This window comes from Fringilla coelebs, assembly GCF_963513975.1.
Source record: "Fringilla coelebs genome assembly, chromosome: 10".
In the NCBI taxonomy this organism is placed as follows: Eukaryota; Metazoa; Chordata; class Aves; order Passeriformes; family Fringillidae; genus Fringilla; species Fringilla coelebs.
The window spans coordinates 5,696,276-5,715,157 of record NC_140036.1 but is presented as its reverse complement, the minus strand read 5'-3'; the positions used below and the strand labels follow the sequence as shown (position 1 = coordinate 5,715,157).

At 51.0% G+C, this 18,882-nt stretch overlaps 1 protein-coding gene across 1 annotated transcript in view; it reads left to right on the top strand.

Moving 5' to 3' along the window:
* The window catches only part of EPHB1 (EPH receptor B1), an 80,052-nt gene that overhangs the window by 15,569 nt on the left and 45,601 nt on the right, over positions 1-18,882 (top strand). Inside the window, exons 2-3 of the mRNA XM_084212686.1 lie at positions 9,814-9,878; positions 13,730-14,411. Of these exons, the coding sequence (XP_084068812.1) occupies positions 9,814-9,878; positions 13,730-14,411 (747 nt within the window). The remainder of the gene's footprint in view (positions 1-9,813; positions 9,879-13,729; positions 14,412-18,882) is intronic.

Below are 18,882 nucleotides of genomic sequence, written 5' to 3'. Positions count from 1 at the left end.
GGTTTTGTAGCGAACGTGAAGCTTTTCTGGAGAACATGGTCCAAGACAGTGACTCATCCTGAATCTCTAAAGATGTGACAAAGGCGTGTAGGGAAACGCAGGATAAATGTTTTGATTTTTAGAGTTTTGCTCACAGGCAGTGCTACCCTGGAGTAAGGCAAGATAAATCCAGCGGGGAAGGAGAGCTGTGGGGAAAGGCGGGGACAGGTCTGGCACATGAATTCACCAAAGCTCAGTGCACCCACCGTGCTCCAGCATTGGAAGTTGGCTTTGGAGTCAAGCACGTGCCCCTGTAAGACACATGTGAGCCCGCTGCTTGGGAGATCCCCTGCAATCCCATGGGTGCCGTGGATCCAGGCATGAAGACTGTGTATCCCTGTAATTCATCCTGGCATGTGTAATTGCAGATGCTATTGATGTTTATGGCAGCTCTATCTTCTCAGATGACTAATTCTGTACTTAGAGGCTCTCATTTCCAAGGGAATCCCAGCTGATAAGGAGCCCACTTCCACAGAACTCATTAGGCTTCAAATGGCCCTTGTCTGCAAAATCTCACATGCTGCTTGTATTTATTATTTTTTATCTCTTTTTGGAGTTCCTTGCTTTCTGATAGTGTGATGAAGTTCCCTTTTCCCAAGAGGGGAGCTCCTGGCAGAATGTTCTTATGGGTGACCTCACTTGCTTCCTTTGAACCTGGCTGGAGCACACCACATGCAGCCCGTGTGGGTGCTTGGATGTTGACCAAGATGTGAGCTATGGAAAAATAGTGGAAAACTGGAAGTTGTTGGTATTATTACCCAACAATGTTTGGATTATTCTCAAGACTTGTTGCTCCCCCAGATTGTATGATGGGTTGGGGTTTGGGATCTTCATTGTCCTCTCAGCTAGTGAAATGGGTGTCCAAGCCAGCAGGTCTACACCCAGAGAGTCCAGTGATGTGAGGCTGCTGTGCCCAGCCTGTGCTGGAACCACCTGACCACATGGACAAGGGACAGGGTGTCCTCAGGCACCTGACCTTCAGCCTTCATCTGCTTTGCCCTGTGCTCCTGAGGGCTGACCTCATGGATACTGAAGAGCAGATGAGTGCTCTGCCCAACCCAAGTGATCTTTCCTTCAAACCAGACCTTCTCCACCACTTAGCTGGACCTTCTCTGAGGCAGTCTCACAAAGATTTTTGGAGGTTAAGGTTTCTGGGAGAGCCTCTGCCCATCCCTGGTTGGCTGAGTTCCTCTTCCACATCTTGTGGAGCATGAAGTGAGTTACATGCCAAGCCTGACATATGGTGATTTCTGGGGCAGGCTGTGGTGTTCTGAGAGGTTTGCTGGCAGCCCAGCCTCGAGAAAGCAGGGATAGAGATTTAGATGCATAGTGACATTGTTCTGGAAAATGTTCTCCTGAAAGACAGCTGCATCATCTGCTTGCCCTGAATGGGCCCTTGGCATGGCTGGGTCTGTCTTGGGGGGAGGAGCAGGGTGTTCATTAAAGTGCTCTCTCAGCCCTGGTTGCTGCTTGACTTTGATTTGCCAAACTGTAAATGATGATGTATGGACAGTGACCCGTGCGTATGGTGTGTGTGGATTTTGGGTATCCACGGCCTGTGTGCAATTATAAAAAGTATGATATCAGCAACTGATTCTGTCATGACAGGAGCAAATGAGTTCCTGATAGTTGAAAACTTGTTTCCAAATTTTCTAAAATAGGTTTGCAATTTAGAAAACAAAAGGTATTGAAAGCCCTATCTTTTTTCTCTTATCTTTCCATTCGATTTAGTCCCCTTTGTTTGTTTTTTTCCTGTGATGTATGCATTTTTTGGTAATTCTCTGTCATTTCCTTCCCTTTCCCTTATCTCTCCCTCTGCAGTTCTCTCTCTCTTCCTCTCTATCCCTCTCCCCCTCTCCCTCCCCTCAGTAATTTATTTGCAGGCGGGTTGTCTCTTTGATTTACTGTCTCTCTCCTCGGTAGGATTATGATAAATGGATTGTATGGCTTCATCTGAGCTTGTCCAACATCACGTACCCACGCTGGGTCAAGTCCCTTTGGAGCCTGGAAACGGAGGGGAGATGCTGGGGCTGGAGGTGGAGTGAGAGTTGTAAAGAGGACTTGGTCCATGTGGTCCTGACTTTGCATCACCTCCTGAACTTTTTTTGGCTGGGGTTTTGCTTTGGGTTTTCCTCTTGCCGTGCATGTCTATGAATGCATGGGTGCTTGCAAAAACAGAAGCAGGTATTTGATTGGGTGCTTTCAGGCACATCAACCAGCACATTTCAATTTAGCGTCTCCCGATGTGGGGAGTGTTTGCCACTTGCAATTAGAGCGCTTCATCCCGCGGCGCAGCAGGCAGCGCTTTATTGATAAAGTTGTTCTGTAGTTGCTGAGCAAACACCCCCAAATCTGAGCTTCATTAAGTTATCGCCTGCCCTGCTGCGATGCATCTTCATTGCTCGCTGAAATCCATGGCATTGACGGGGGATCCCGGAGGAGGCCGGGACTGTGCTGTGCAGCCACAGCTTAATGCATCCCATCACAAATTGACACAGCACACTCGTTCTCGCCTGATATATAGAAATTCCTTCCCTTTCCAGCTGGAAGTGAGGGGTTTTTAGGCCACCACACGTCTCCTCATGCTGGCAATGGCTGGGATGTCTTTGCAGAGCAGGCTGAGCCGCTCCTCTCTCCTGAGAGGTTTGCACAGACCCTTAAAACAGAGGAAGGCAATATTTTGTGTTGACTTGTTGTTGTTTAGCGCATCCTCCCCCTCCGTGGCTGGGTTTGTTACTCGGTGGGTAATCCTTCATAACGAACCCGCGGGAGATTGATGGGGAGAGCTCGTTATGCACTTCCAGAGCCGTTCCACCGTCGTTCTGTAGCAGCAAAATGCACCATTAAAGGCAGAGAGCCCTGGGAATGATGGGACGTAATTAGTTGTTGCTGTAATATTTTTGATTGAAAGCGCAGAGATGCTGGAAGAGGCTTGGGGAAGTCAGCACTCTCAGGAAGCTGTGAAGAGCGGCAGCTCTTGTTGCAGGGGAGAGGCTGATCCTGCTCGTACCTTTGCTGCCACTCCAGTGCTGTAATTAAACCGTCTGGGAGATGCCACAGCTTTCCTGCTGTGCAGGAACTGTGCTGGCTCCGGCACGGCATTGCTCCCCTCACAGCTCCAAGCAGGAACCAAATGGGGAATCCCCCAGCAGAAGAGACATTTTGGGTGGGGTGTGCCTCCAGCAACACTGCCTTGATCCCTGTGGCAGAGCTGTATGGATTTTGTGTTCATGCTTTTTCCCAGCTTAGTCTAAATTTCAGGATATATTAAAAACTTGCACCCTGGACTTGTGGTTAGAAGTGTGGTCATAGAGAGAAGCCTGGAATTACTCAGGCAGCTTCCTGGTGTGTGCTTGAATGCTTTCATGGAATCATAGAATCCCAGAATGGTTTGGGTTGGAAGGACCTTAAAGCTCCTATTGTTCCACCCTCTGTCATGGGCAGGGACATCTTCCCCTATCCCACCTTACACTGAGCAGGGACATCTTCCCCTATCCCACCTTACTCCGAGCCCCATCCAACCTGGCCTTGGACGCCTCCAGGGATGGGGCAGATACAGCTGCTCTTGGCAACATGTGCCAGGGCCTCATCTCCCTCACAGGGAAGAATTTCTTCCCAATATCCAACATAAATGTACTCTGTGTCAGTGGGAAGCCATTCCTCCTTGTCCTGTAGCTCCATGCACTTTTCCACAGTTCCTCTTCGGCTCTCCAGGAGCCCCTTTGTTTGCTGAAGCACCAGTGTATGAGAACCTTCTCCAGGCTGAACAATCCCAGTTCTCTCAGCCTTAGCTCATAGCAGAGCTGCTTCATCACTCCAGGTGTCTTCCTGGCCTCCTCTAGATTCCCTCCAACATCCCCATGTCCTTCCAGAGATGGACACAGTGCTGCAGGTGAGATCTCACCAGAGTGGAGTGGAGGAGAAATTAACCTATGGGAACAGTAAGAACTAAATTCTGATTATTCTGCTGGCAGCTGTGGGACTTTGCTTCCATTGGCATTGAGAGGTGTGATGCACACCACGAGTGCGTGGAGTGGTGATGATGGAAGCCATGGTGCCACCTGCACGTGGACATGGCTTGAAGTCACAGCAGCCCTGGGAAGGCAGAGCTTGTGATACCATAGCAGTTAATGTTATTTAGCACCAGGGCTTGAGAATAAAGCGTCTTGGCGCTGTTTCCCTGTCATTCCCTTCCCCTGGTAATGTCACCAAACTTGGACAGAAGCTTCCCAAGCTGTGCGTTCGCCTTGGGCTGATTTTGCTGAAGCGCTCGGAAGGGTAGGAAGAGGTAGGAAGCAAGCTTGGCATTTATGAGCGTGAAATAGAGGGGAAAATATAGTGCTTTCCTTATGGAAAAAAAGTCTTGCTATTGTTCCCCTTCAGAAAACCATGCTGTGGGGCTGGGGGTGCCCAGGGATGTGCTCTGGGGCTGGATTTTGTGCTGACCTCATTGATGCTTTCTGAGGCACCTCTGAGGATCCCACCTGTGGAGCATCCTTTGCCCCCCTCTACAGACCCGAGCCCTGTGTGTCCTGCCCTCCCATCTCCCCTCCCTCCAAAGGCTCAGCTATCAGCACCCACTTCCCTGCTCCCCACGTATCATGGGGGGCTTATTTCCAGCAGCTGGCATACTTTCCAAATCTCCCTCTCCCCATCTGTTGTTATCAAGCCTCCTCTCTCCTTATTTTGCTTAATTTCTATCTTTTTCCTCTTGGTTATCTTAGACAAGCCTGTGTCTCTCTACATATGCCCAAGCATTTGCTTTCGAGTGCCTTAGGCTGGTTCCTGCCGTTATCTTTGTGCAGGAGGGAGAGAGCTGCTGTTCCTTGCTTCGGGAGAGGGACCCGAGGCAATCCTTGAGGAGGGATGCACTTGCAGAAGTGTCTTTGTGGCCTCCCTGAGCAGAAAATTTGTTGTTGTATCTCTTTCTGTCCAGATAACAGCGTCAAAATGCGTTCAGGTTGGCTTAGTTTGGGTTGGCCCTCTCACTTTGTGTGTCTCTGCCTGCAGCCAGATCCTGCCCCCTTCTAGGGAAAAGTGACACCTTCTCCTGGCATGACTGGCAAGAACCTGCCCTTGGGAGCTCTGAAATATGGGCTTTGGACTGGGAGTTTTGGGAAATAAGTTCTGCTTCATTTTGGACAGTTCAGAAGGGTTTTTCTGGAAGAGGCTTCAATCCTGCGGGAAGAGTGGTTGGCAAGACAGCATCAGCTGGTGTGAGATGAAGGCTATTCTCGCCCAAATAACTTATTTTTTCCTTGCTGTTGGAAGGATGCCAGCCCATCCTTCACTCCTCTCAGGCGCAGCTTATCCTGCCGCAGGCATCATCTCTGCCCAGGTTTGCCCAGGAGGGTGTGGGGAGCCTGGGACAGCAGCGAGCCCTGCCTGCCTGGACCACAGAGTGCCATCCCAGATGGATGCACTGCTCGGTACAGGGAAGCTGGTGCATTCTAATTGCTGGCATCTTTACTTGTTACGAGTGTAATTGTGAGTAGACGTTTGTTTTTGTATTGATAATTAGGGACTGGAACAGATGGCGAAGGCTTAGTTTAAAGTAATGTGTCCATTAAAGAAAATCTACTGTATACAGCTGAAGATTCTTCACTCCAAGAGAGCTCAGCTCTCGGTAGCAGAGCTCCTCTCTCCCTAATGAGGGGTTGGGCTGTCACAGCCTGGCCAGCAGAGCCTCTGATCCCGGAGACTTCTCCCAGTGAACTTAGTGAGCTCCCTCCTGATACCAGAGCACCCCACTGTGCCCACATGCAGGCGGGCAGGTGTGGAGGGAAGTGCTGGAGGAGCGAGCCTGGGGCAGGGAAGGGGGTGGCAGTGTCTTGGGCACAGAGCTGGCACGGGGGGACTGCTGGATCCAGGTGACACGGTTCACTCGATGTGGCTGGTGATGTCAGAGGTGCAGGGAAAGGATCTTCCCCTGGGGGTTTAATTAATACCCCGTGCCAATTAACGAGGACTGGTCCTCACGGAAGGGCGAGGCAGGTGGGATGGGAGGTGCAAGGTGTCCATGTGGCTTCTCTACTCATTAGGGCTGCTCAGGCACTGATCTGCACTAATCCCCTCATTAGCAGCGTTCCCTGCCTGTCCTCCTTGCCCAGTCCCAAGTGATGGATGGGTGGGGGGTGGATCCTGTGTCCCCCAGCCTGTAGGGATATTTTGCAGATGTGGGTGCTGGGATCTCTGTCTTGTTCCCCATTTCTTTACGAGGATTTGGGATCTGTGAACCCTCTCCTGTTGAAGGAGGGTCCTCGGCAACCATAGCCCCGAGCAGCCTGGCCATAAGTGCCCCACCAAGGTCACAGTGTCACTTTTTCATCCCAAAAATGAAGTAAAAGCCAAGGTTTCCTCCAAGAGGAAATAGGAGGGGTCAATAGGAAGTTGCTGAGCCATGTCCTTCTGATGCCAATGCCTCTGCAGTCACAGGGTTGGGTGAACTCAGCAGGAATTTGAACTCCAAGGGGGGATTTAACCATTTTATTGTATTTAACAAAAAACTCCCAAATTAACAATTTTTCCAGTTTATGGATCTTGTCTTTGGCAGTGCCCTTGGGAAATAGGACAGGATCTGTGCAGGAGATGGTCTATAGGGGGTCAGGCTCTCAACCCTCTTTTTTCTTTGCTTTGCAAATTGCTTTGGAAACATAGAGCCATGGAAGTGCAAATGTTGTTCACAAAAATGGAATCCAGTATGCAGCAAGCCAATAATTATACACTTGAGAGAGACATTGATTATTTATTTCAGAGTTGCCCAAGCCTGGGTGCTTGGTGGTGTTCAAGCACTCCAAGTATCAAAGCTTTTTACTATTTATACATTTTAGCAATCAAAAGAATTAGCATTTATTGGCTACAATATTCTCTTATTAATTAATATTCTATCTTCTGTTGGTTAATGACTGTCTTGTTTCTCATGCTAATTAGTCCAGTCTTTCTCTTCTTTGGGGTCAGTGGTTTCTTGGGTCAGTGGTCTGTGAGTCGTTGGTCATGACCTACCCCTGCCAGAATTACCTTTTACCCAGCTGGGGCTGATTTCAGCACAGTTGCTGGGTTGGCTTTATTAATTTCTTCCTTTTTTTGGGGTCCTGCCAAATGTCCTTGTGGCCTCTAAGTTCTGCATTCTGTGTGCTCACTCTCAATGGCACATCACACACATCCTTCCCAAGCAATGTCAATGTTCCCCCCTAGGACTGAGATCACTGAAACATGTGGAGCCCTAGACCTTAGCAAGGCAATTCTACCCTAAAAAGAATTTCTTTCCAACACTTGGACATCACCTAGAGCTTGTGAGCTGCTGTTTCACAGATTAAATCTCCTTTCTTGTTCATTAGGATTGAAACTTATGAAGATCAAACATTAATGAGCAGCCTTTCTTAGGAAAATTTTACATATTCCACATTTTGTATCACAAGCTCTGCAGCTGTGGTGGAAGCTTCTAGAATGTGACCTTCCTGGTCACAGGCCACAGAATCACCCAGGAACTCCAGAAACATCCAAAGTGAAAGCTTCCCTGTGGTTTCTTTCCATTTATTCATTTATTGTTAATTCATTTCTCTATTTACTTAGTTATTTTGAGGTCTTCCTCAGCATTGCTGCTGTGCCTTCCTGCTTTCCTTCCAGAATGTGGAGCCTTTGGGGAGGACCTCAGGAGGAGGAGGGAAGGGGTGAGGCTTTGGGAGGGCTCCTGGTGAGCCCCATCTCGGAGCAGAGCCCGTCCTCGCGTGCTGCTGTCCCGCAGGGCGGCTGTGCTTTGTCAAAAGTACATTCCTCTGTCAGAGCTGGGGAAGGAAGCTCTGAGTGTGTGGGACAGGAAGGGAGATGATGGAGTGAAAAGCCTTTCTGAATAAGCCTTTGGAAGAAGTGCCCTTCCTGTAATGGAGCCTGTCCTTCTTTGTCACAGAGGGTGGATGAGCCAGCTCGGGTCCCAGCCTGGCCATGGTCCCCGTGTCTCCCTGTTCTGCACTGCCTCAGTTTCCCCTGTGTGGCACAAGGACACCCAGTTTGCTTTGGGGGAGAACACCAAGTGTTTAGGGGCTCTCAGATCATCCCTTGCCATGCAGCCACTGGCAAGGGGCACTGGGGGACGTTTGCATGGCCTGTGGCTTCCACCTCCACACCCATTTATGCCTGTACAAATCTTCCTGCTCATTTGAATGGCTGTTTAATTAGGGGCTGGGCTCTTTGGAAGGGAAGGAGGCTGTGGAGGTGGTGGGAAGGTGAAGGGTGATGAGAGTAGAAACTTGCTGGAGGTCTGGAGCACAAGCCCCTGGTCCCATTTTGGCAAGGGCCTGGAGTGACAGAAAAAGGGGGAATGGCTTCCCACTGCCAGAGGGCAGGGTTAGATGAGATGTTGAGAAGAAATCCTTCTCTATGAGGGTGATGAGACCCTGGTGTAGCTTCCCAGAGCAGCTGTGGCTGCTCCTGGATCCCTGGAAGTGTCCAAGGCCAGGTTGGATGGGGATTGGAGCAACCTGGGCTGGTAGAAGGTGTCCCTGCCCGTAGCAGGGTGTGGTACTGGATGAGCTTTAAGGTTCTTTCTAACCCAAATCATTCCTGGATTCCATAATTCAGGGCTGAAGAGGAATTGCAGCTGGGATACTTCATTTTTAGCTGCCTTCTGCCAAATGGAAAATGACCAAAACTATAAAGTGACGTGTGACAGCATGAAGGTCACCACGCTTTTCTGTTTCCCAAGTGGAGCAGGAGTGAAACGTCTCCTCTCTGAGGGCACAGTGAGCAGGAGCAGCCTGGCACTGTGCAGAGCAGGGGGGCTGTGGGCTTTGAACACCCCTGGCAATGCCACTGCAGCATCCTGGGACCCGTTTGGGGTGCAGAAGCTTTGCCAGCTCCCAGCCCCTTTTCACTCCATGCCTGGGGATTGCCTTGCTCTCCCTGCCCCGGGGCCACGCTCAGCCCTGGGAGGCGTTTTGGGAGCGTTTATCACTCGTGTCAGGGTGGGGAGTTCCTGGTCACGCTTCTCCAGCCTCGCATCCTGGAGCGGCCGGCAAAGGGAGGGGTTGGAAGATTAATCGGAGCCTTGTTTCCCGCTTGTGATTGCTGCAGCAGCCCTGGAGAGATTAAAAAGCAGCAGCCCGGCGGCAGCACAGATTCCTGGGCTGATTTTTATTTCCTGACCTTTATTTCTCTGGTTGCACCTCTTTTCCTGACACTGCTGTGAGTACCTGGGACCAAGCAGGAAAGGGGAGGGATTGGGGATGCTCAGCTCTGCCAGTTGCCAGCGGCACATCTCCTCCTGTTTGGTCGGGATGCAGGAATTGAGGCAATTAATCTGCATGTCTGCTTGCTGCAAACAAATAAATAAAACCTGGAGGGTTTTCCCCATCTGTTTCTTTATGGTGTTGCTCTTGCTATTATTCTTGTTGTGTTTTGTTGTTTTGGTTTTTTGTTTTACGTCTAAAAGTAGGGAATGATGTGACTCTGTGAAATACAGGATCTTTTGATTTTTAGGTTGTTTTTTTTTTTCATGTTGGTGATAGTATTTTCCTTTCCTGGGCAGGGACGGGTCAGAGCTTGCAGTGTGAGCTGGCTTCAGGCCATGACTCTTTGCAAAGAGTCTTGTCTTGCACCGTTTGCTCCAGAGCAAAACTGCCTTGAGTCCTTTAGGGCACCTGTTGATTCTTGAGCTCTCCAAGGGTCAGGTGCATGCTCTGGGAAAGCAACTGAGTGTTTTCCCACATCTCTGTGCTATAAAATAATGGAAAACTTAGGGAATAACTCCTTTCCTTTCCTTTTCTTCTGTTTCCTCAGAAACTTTGATGGATACGCGGACGGCAACGGCCGAGCTGGGCTGGACCGCCAACCCACCTTCAGGGGTAAGTTCCACTTGTCCAGCTGACCCTTATGGGATCTAGGGGAGGTCCATGCTTTTAACCCCACTATTTATAGGGGTGAAATGCTGGTGGGAAGCCAGAGGAGACACAGTGGGAACAGCAGCGCCCCATAGGGCTGGTGTGGAGTGCCAGGGCATGGCTGAGCCAGGCTGAGCATCCTTCCCCAAGCCAGTCCTGGGGCTTGGTGAAGATGGAGCTTGTCTCTTTTCCTTCCTGTCCTCCTTCCTCATGAAGGGTTCAGCCCCATCACTGCTCTCCATCCCCCTGCTCGTGCCTTCCCTCTCCCTGTGCCAAAAGGCTTATAATTAGGAAACATTAGCAGGCTCCAAACAGCTTTCATACCTGGAACATCATCCATAATTGCACTCGGCAGTGCTCTTCCTTGGCTATTAATGTCACTTTTATGAAGTAATGAGGAACCAAACACCCTGAGGCACTTAAAACATCTTTTTTATATAATACGAGCCTTTGAGGAATGGAAGCATAAAATAACCTGACTCACATTCTCCTGGCAGAAAAAGTGAGAGATGGAGCTGCGGGTAGAAGGGGATATGAGCTGATGGATGGGCACCACAGTGGGACAGGCAGGCTGGGAGCAGCAGCAGGGCCCATCCCTGGGGACTTCAGGATGTGGTACCAGAGGGGAGAGGATGCCAGGCTGCACCTTTGATTGGGTATCACTGGTTTGGCCAAGTCTGCAAAAGAAATTATTTTGCACACCATCACCAAAGCTGGGCCACACCTGCAGCAGGCATGAAATCCACTCCAGACATGTCAGAGCCCCTTGAATTGGGATATTTTGCTACTGAATTGCTTTGGAAAAATTCTGGGCCTGGATAAATTGCTGGAAAAATGCGGGAGGGGCACGTGCAGGTGATGGAGACAGGATATAAATAGCTGCCTGCAGCTGCTGTTACTGAAAGCCTGTGCAAGGCAGGCAGGGAGCTTGTGTTGTAAGGCAGGGTGGTCTCACCCTCTGCAGAACAGCTCTGTGAAACCCCTCCCCAGCCCCATCCCTGCATCCCACTGTGTGCATCCCTCCATCCCTCTGTGCCTCCCTGTAGCCACCCAATTCTCGCTCCTCTGAGAGTTCCTGGGGGGCTTCTGCTTTACAGGAGTGTGTATTAAATCTTCCACAAAGTATTTAAAATGCCAAGTCTTTAATAAAACATCATAGAATCACAGAATCCTTTAGGTTGGAAAGACCCTCTCACACCCTCAAGTCCAGCCATTAACCCAGCACTGGGTTAATGGCAAGGCCATTAACCAAGGCCACCACCCATGTTCCCAAGTGCCATGAAAGCTGTATGGACAGCTTTTACATCCCTCTAGAAATGGGGACTCCACCACTGCTCTGGGCAGCTGTCACAGAGCTGGACAACTCTTTCCTGGGAAAGAATTTCCCCTAACACCAAATCTAAACCTCCCCTGGCACAGCTTGAGGCCATTCCCTCTCCTCCTGTCCCTGTTCCCTGGGAGCAGAGCCCAATCCCCCCCAGCTGTCCCCTCCTGTCAGGAGTTGTGCAGAGCCACAAGGTCCCCCCTGAGCCTCCTTTGCTCCAGGCTGAGCCCCTTTCCAGCTCCCTCAGCCTCTCCTGGTGCCCCAGACCCTTCCCCAGCTCTGTTCCCTGCCCTGGACACGCTCCAGCCCCTCGGTGTCCTTCTGGTCATGAGGGGCCCAGAACTGTCCCCAGGACTGGAAGTGCCCCAGCAGGGCCCAGCACAGAGGGTGGTCACTGCCCTGGCCCTGCTGGTCACACTATTCCTGACAGGATGAGAGGCTCCTGGCAGCTGCTGGGTGTCAGCTCCTTCTTTGAAGCTGCTCTCATCTCTCTTGGGGCTGGAGGAGCAGGGATTTGATGAGCCACCTCTCCTGACCCTGGGTTGCCATTGGCAGGATTTTGGGCTCTGTGCAGGATTTTGGGTCCCTTTGGGTGGTGGCATCTCCCCATGGCATGCTGAGCTCCCAGAGGGGCTGTTTACCCCAGCTCACAGACCTGGCCCAGGCTCAGGGTGGGGGCTGTTGATGTTCATGCTGGGGTCTGATGCCAGCCAGGCTGCAGGGGCTGTGCTCTCCCAGGATGGGCTGTGGCAGGATGTGGGCTCTCCTCCTGCTCTTCCTGATGGATTTGCTTTAAATCTTAGTGGACATTGACTTAATCCCCAGCTCCTTGTGAGTTATTTAGTAGTATCTCATCAAAATGATGCATTTGTTGCATTGGTGGCAGCAGCTGCTGGCACTGTGGGTCCTTCCAGCCACAGGGACCTGCTGCTCCCAGTACCTGGTAGCTGGAGTGCTCAACCAAGGGATGCACAAGGCAGTGGCAGGATCTGGCCCTGGACTCTACTGAGGGTTTTCCAAGGGCATTTCAGGTTATTCCTAAATGCAGGAAACCTTTGTTGGCAGGTTTAGGCTCTGAGTTTTGAGGCTCTGAGGTTTTTGAGGATGAAGAGGAGGATTTCTGCAGTGAAGACAGTGGAGCCATGGGGCTGGTGCTAATGCTGGAGGAGAGCTCTTTGTCTGGCCTTAATTGGAGGCAGGGCTGTAATGCAAAGCCCAGGTGGAACAGCAAACAATGGCAACCCCCTTGGTCAGGGAGGATTGTACAGCTCCTGCTCTGAAAAGGTGTCTGGTAATGAAGGGGCACTGAATCCCCATGCCTTGTGCGCAGGGGAGGGAGGGGGTTTTGCAGTATTTTCCTGGCATGGGATGAGAAGGAAGAACACTGGGCTGGATGAGGGAGGCTTTATTGCTGGTTTGGTAACCATGGATTAACAACAAAGGACAACCTTGAGTTCTGATCTTGGCTTAAGTGTAGCAGAGCTGAGTAGGTGGGCCTGGGGAGTGAATGTTCTGCTGCACTTGTTGGCAGCATGAGGAGGACCCTGCTTTGAAAACAAAACAAAAACCTGTGTTTTGTTACATCAAGGCTACGGTTCATAGGAGGGAAGCTTGGGGATGAGTTGAGAAATGTGGTTGTTCAATGGAAAAGGGAAGAAGGGAAAAATCTGTGAGGTTTCAGGGTTGGTTGTGGTGTATCAGCTTGTCAGGACTCAGTGTGACAGGGCAGGGTGGCATCACCCGGTGTGCCCTGTGTAAACACAGGCGTGAACGCTGCTGCAGCATTGCTCCTGGAAATTATCCCTGATACTGAGGGAGCTGCTTAAAGATTGCCATATGAATAATGCTGTTATGAGGAGACTGTAAACATGGATTAGTTAAAATGAATGGATTATGAGGTTATAAATCTGTCTGTAGGACTCTAATGCCATCATAGACTGTTCACAGTTTGCCGCTGTCCCTTAATTGAAATTGTAGCCTGGATTATATTAATGCCCTTCTATAAATCGAATTGCAAATCTATATTCCCTCTCTCCACAGCAGTAATGTTTTATTTAGTTGGTTTTCTTTGCCGGGGGAAATGATCCTGTTGTGCCGGGAGCTTGGGGTCAGGCTCGCTCTCCAGCCCACGTGCTGGCTCGGCCTTTAATGAAGCTGTAGCTTCATGTGCTGCCTTCCCTCCTGCCTCCAGATGCCTGGGCCATCTTTCTTCCCAGTTTTACATCCTCTCAGGGCAGATAAGGCAGTTGCCGGTGCGGAAAAGACATTTTAGCATCAATTGGGAGCAATGGGGAGAGGCATGGAGGGGTAAGAGGGTGGGGATTTCCTCTGGTCCTGGCCTGGTTGGTGTTTCTCCATGTGCCCATAACCACATTCCTCATCCCCTCTGGAGCTTTGGGATAGTCCTCCCAGCCCTGCCCTGTGCAGGGTGAGTGGCCATGGCCGGTCCCTCTAACTCCTTCTCACCACCTCTCCCTGCTCCTTTCTGCAGTGGGAGGAGGTCAGCGGCTACGACGAGAACCTCAACACCATCCGTACCTACCAGGTGTGCAACGTCTTCGAGCCCAACCAGAACAACTGGCTCCTCACCACCTTCATCAACCGGCGCGGGGCTCACCGCATCTACACCGAGATGCGCTTCACTGTGCGCGACTGCAGCAGCCTCCCCAACGTCCCCGGCTCCTGCAAGGAGACCTTCAACCTCTACTACTACGAGACAGACTCTGTCATTGCCACCAAGAAGTCCGCCTTCTGGACGGAGGCACCCTACCTCAAAGTGGACACCATCGCTGCTGACGAGAGCTTCTCCCAGGTGGACTTTGGGGGCCGGCTGATGAAGGTGAACACGGAAGTGAGAAGTTTCGGGCCCCTGACCCGCAATGGCTTTTACCTGGCTTTCCAGGACTACGGGGCTTGCATGTCTCTGCTGTCTGTCAGGGTCTTCTTCAAGAAGTGCCCCAGCGTGGTGCAGAACTTCGCCATCTTCCCGGAGACGATGACGGGTGCGGAGAGCACGTCTCTGGTGACGGCGCGCGGCACCTGCATCCCCAACGCCGAGGAGGTGGACGTGCCCATCAAGCTGTACTGCAACGGCGACGGCGAGTGGATGGTGCCCATCGGCCGCTGCACCTGCAAGGCTGGCTACGAGCCCGAGAACAACGTGGCTTGCAAAGGTAAGGTTGGCTTTGGGCAGCGAGCCCTTTGCGTTTGTTTGAGGGCAAAGCCTTTGTCCCCAAACAAACCATTTTGTGCAGTAGGCAGTACTTCCCCTGAGGTGGTTTTGCTCCGGAGAGCAGGCAGGAATTCAGGAGCAGTGGTCAGCCTGTGGTTTCTTGGTGTGCTCGGGTCAGTGGCCAGACCTGGTGAGCAGCGTGGCAGTGCTGGTGCCTCTGCCACCCTGCTGGAAGTCACCTCTCTGGTGTGGTGCCTTCCAAGTGCTGCACTCACCGGACAGGCTCTGTCCTCATCTGCCTCGTTATTTCCCTGGCAGAGCCAGGCAGCTGCCATCAGTCCGGCTGCAATGGGGCTGCGCTGATTCTCTGTGTTAATTGGAATTGTTGTGCTGCTTTTTGGGTCCCCAGCCATGTGTGCTGCTGCTTGCTGGAGTCCTGCAGTTTGAGATTATAAATATGGAAACAAAAACAAGTGTAGAAGGTCGGTATGCCGAAATCATGAAGTTAGGGAGGAGTATTCAACCAACCACTTGTATCTGTGAAGAGCAAGGAGGAGGGAATGGTGCAGGTTATGGCCCTGAAGTTACAACCAATAGCACAAAAGAGCAAGTTGTGCTCAGTGGTTAGGGGGAAAGTGCTCACTGTTTTTTGTCTCCTTTTGCCCTTGTGGTGAATATTTCCCAAATATCATTGGAGTGTTGGATTTTTTTTTTTTTTCTATAGGCCGCTCTTTCCTTCTTCTCTCCTAATTCAGGTGTTGGTTTTGCATGCTGCTTGGAAGTAGAGGAGAGGAGGGGGCTTTTTGCTCACCCTGTTTTATCTAAATAGCTTCTGGAAGGTTAACACCATCCTGACAAGGAAGGGTTGGGAAGAAGAAGGTTGAAGCGCTTAAGGGCTGGTTTGGCAGGTTGTGATGGGAAGAGGTCCAACTTGGATCTCTTTTGATGCAGGTGGGGGAATGTGTGTACCACCAGGCTTGGCTGTGATGCTCCCTGGGGAGTCCCTCAAGGTGTTTCTTCTCCACCTGTAACTCTGGATATGTGGAAATAGCAAATCTGGGATTCAGGCTGTGGAGAAGCTTGTTTGATGGTTTGCTCTAAACCTGGGAACTTGTGTAGGTTTTCACCACGCAAAGCTCATTCCCACCTGGCCAAGGTGGGGGCGGTGACACCTTCCTGTGCCAGGGCTCTGACAACCAGGAAACCCCCAGAATCCTTTCTCACTCAGCATGTCTGGGGGATTCCTATGAGTTTTGTGGTTGAGCTTTAGGGTGGTTTTGTTCCCACCAGGAGATTCCTGTGAGGAGCTGAAGTGCTCAGTCAGAGGGAGGGCTCTCTGCAAACTGCGTGTTTCTGGCGAGACGTTCCTCTGCTATTGAACCAACACACAGAAAGCACACATGGTTGTGTGGCAAAATGACATTTCTCATCATGGGAAAACAAATACTAATTTTAGCTAAACACTGGAATTGGGAAGTAATGTCACTTTGCCAGAAATGGAGGAAAACACTGACAATGTAAAACCGCGGGTTTTGGTGGTGTTGACCTATCTGCCAGCTGGAATAAGGTGGGGTGTTGAGTGCTCCTGACCCCTGGGAGGACTGTGATGCACCTTCTCTGTGCTTGGGGAAGGGCAGAGGGTTGACAACACCAGGATGAGGGGCATGGGAGCAAACCTGCTGAGAATGGGTGTTAGACCCATCTCCATGGCTTTTCTTATTTCCTTTCCTTGTGCAAACTCCAGCAGGGCTGTGAAGTGTTCATACCATCAAAGCTACACCAAGCAGACCCCAGGAAACTGGGGATTTGTTGGGTTTTCTGTGCCCTGGTGCCTGTCTCCAGCTGTGCTCCCACTCCTCAGCACTGATCCCCAAGGAGAAACTGCTGAGCTCCTGGTGAGCATTCTGCCTTTGCATGGGGAGTGTGCTTTGTATTCAGACTCCTTGAGGGGAAGATTAAGGGATCCTGGTAGCTCCAAGGAGTAGGAATATCCTTTATAGATTGACTGGCAGCATGTAGGATCCTGAAAGGCACCAGAGTACGCTGTGGGTGGAGGGCAAGCAAGTGTTAAATGGCACCAAGCACGTCTGTGATGACAGGAATGTGTTGTTTGATGATTCCATGGGTGCTGGTAAGATGCTGTCTTTGCAGGAGAGCTCCAAGTATTTTCCAGTTGCCATGCCAGGAGTACAGAGAAGAAGTTGGGATTGGATGAGACCTGTGTGTCTGAAAGCCCTGCTCAATGCTGCTGAGGAATCCAAGTGCTATATATCCCCCATCCCCTGGAAGTTCACTAAAACCCCTTCTTTCTAAAAGCTTGACCCAGAGTTAGCATCTTGAATTTTGGAAAATTAACTGTGTTTGAATGAAAATCTGACCTTGGGTTGGACTCTGGCTCCCTGGTAGTTCATTGGCCATTAAGCTCCTCCTTGTATCCCCATGGGCCTTGGAGCTGGCAGGGGAAGACCTAAGCCCACTGCTGCCCTTTGTGAAGGCTGGTGGGCAGGAGGTGTTACATGGCAAAGTTTAGAAATAGAAATTCCTTGGTTTTCTGTTTGACTTTGTTTTCTCAGAAGGGGTTGTATTGCTCTGCCTGGTGTGCCTGGCAGGGAAGCTGCCAGGATTGCACCCTGGCTCTTGGGAAGCACATACTCCTGACATCTGCTCCAAACCTTCATCAGCCTGAGATGAGACACTTAACAAGCCCGTGGGAATTTTCACCAAGGGAAAAAAAAACCCAACAAAAAAAAAACAACAAAAAAAGAAAATCCCTCAGTATTTGAAGACTGCAGAAATAGGCTTAATTCCTGCGTGGTGGGGAAAAAGGGTACTGGATTGTTTGGCTCCTGCAGCTTGTCTCATCCTCGCTCCCCTGGGAAGGAGGCTGTGCCTATCATGGGGCCATTAGACCAGGGCCGGTTCGTGCTGACAGTGGAGCTTGGGCCACTCAGGGATTCATTAATCCCAGCTTTTAGTGGCACTTAGGGCTCGAGGGAGGCACAGGCACAACGTCATCTTCGTTGGGAGTACTCAGAGCCCTGAGGAGATGATCCTGGTGTTTTGGGGTCAGAGGGATGGGGGGCTGCTACCTCCACTGCGCCAGGGTGGGCGTGGGAGAGAGGGGAATTGTCTTTGTGGATCAGCCCCGTTATTTGTTCCCATCCCAGGCTGGTTTGGCACAGACTCCCTGGCACGGCTCTCAGCTGTATGCCAACACCCAGAGCACTGCCCAGCCCATGCTGTTGGACACCCTGTGCCCGTGGGGGCGGTGGGTCAGTGTGAGATGCAGGCTCTGCCTGAATCCCAGATGAATAATTCATTTGGTGTGCGAGAGAGCCCACGCTCTCCTCGGGCTGATATTAAATCCATTTGTCTTGCTCTGCCCTGTCCCTCAGCCCTGCTTTATGGCTTCCTTGTGTGGTCAAGGGGCAATGCATCATGGTGCTGGGGAGGAGGTGGGAGGGAAGGTGGCAGCAGGGATCACTGGGAGGCGGGAGAAACCTTGGATGAGCAGGCTGGGTGGATTTCGCTTTTTCTCCCCAAGGAAGATTGTTAAACCCTTTCTCTCCTGGTGTTTGAAACCTGATGATGGCAAAGGAACCCCTGACTAGAATGTTGGCTGTTGTGTCTCTTGGCTTTCATCCCCTCTGAGTTTGAGGACTGGGCACTGTGCTTCTGTCTGCTGGAATCACGCTGGCTTTCTCTCTGACCTTCCCAGAGCCGGGCTCTAACTCGGGTGCACAGAGAAGGAAAAAGTCTGGGACTGAACTACCTTTGTGCTGAATTTCTATGTTGTATTTATAAACTCGGGAAGAAGGGGTGAGAGAGCAGTCCTGCTGCTTCCTGGCCTTGTCTCACTTTCAGTTTTCCCCTCCTGGCAAATTCCTGTGCTGGCGGGTTCGGGAGCCTCCAATCTGCCGCTGCTGCCTGTCTGCTGCAGCAGCTGGAAATCTGACCTGGCTGGGGGAAAAAATCAAAATAAACCCCACAAACCAAGAGCAAAGCTGGGCTGTACTGCCTCATCAAGCAGCCTTGCTTCCAGGCATCCCAGGCTTTCCACACAGCAGCTGCTCCCCTATCCCATCTCCAGCCAGGTCCCCCATCCTTCCTCACCTGCTGGGCTCTGCCCAGCCTTTGCCAAAGCTCTCTGTGGGTTTATCCTGGTCTCCTTCATCCCTTTGAGTGCTCTGTCTCCTTTCCCTGTTTGTCCTTCCCTTCTGCCTTTTGTGTGGAGGAATGGATCAGGGAAAGGAGCAGCGGGAGGGGCAGGTCCGACCTTGAATGTTGAGGAGTGAGCAGCTCCACGCTGGTTCCCCTGTTATCCTCCCCTCCTGCCGAGCAGCCCTGGTGATAATTATTGATTCCCTCTACTTATCCATCACAGAAGATTGGAAACAATGTGATTTATAAAGTGATTTTTAAATAACTGCAAACATTCTGCAATTAGTAGTAGAACAATTTGCTATCGCTTA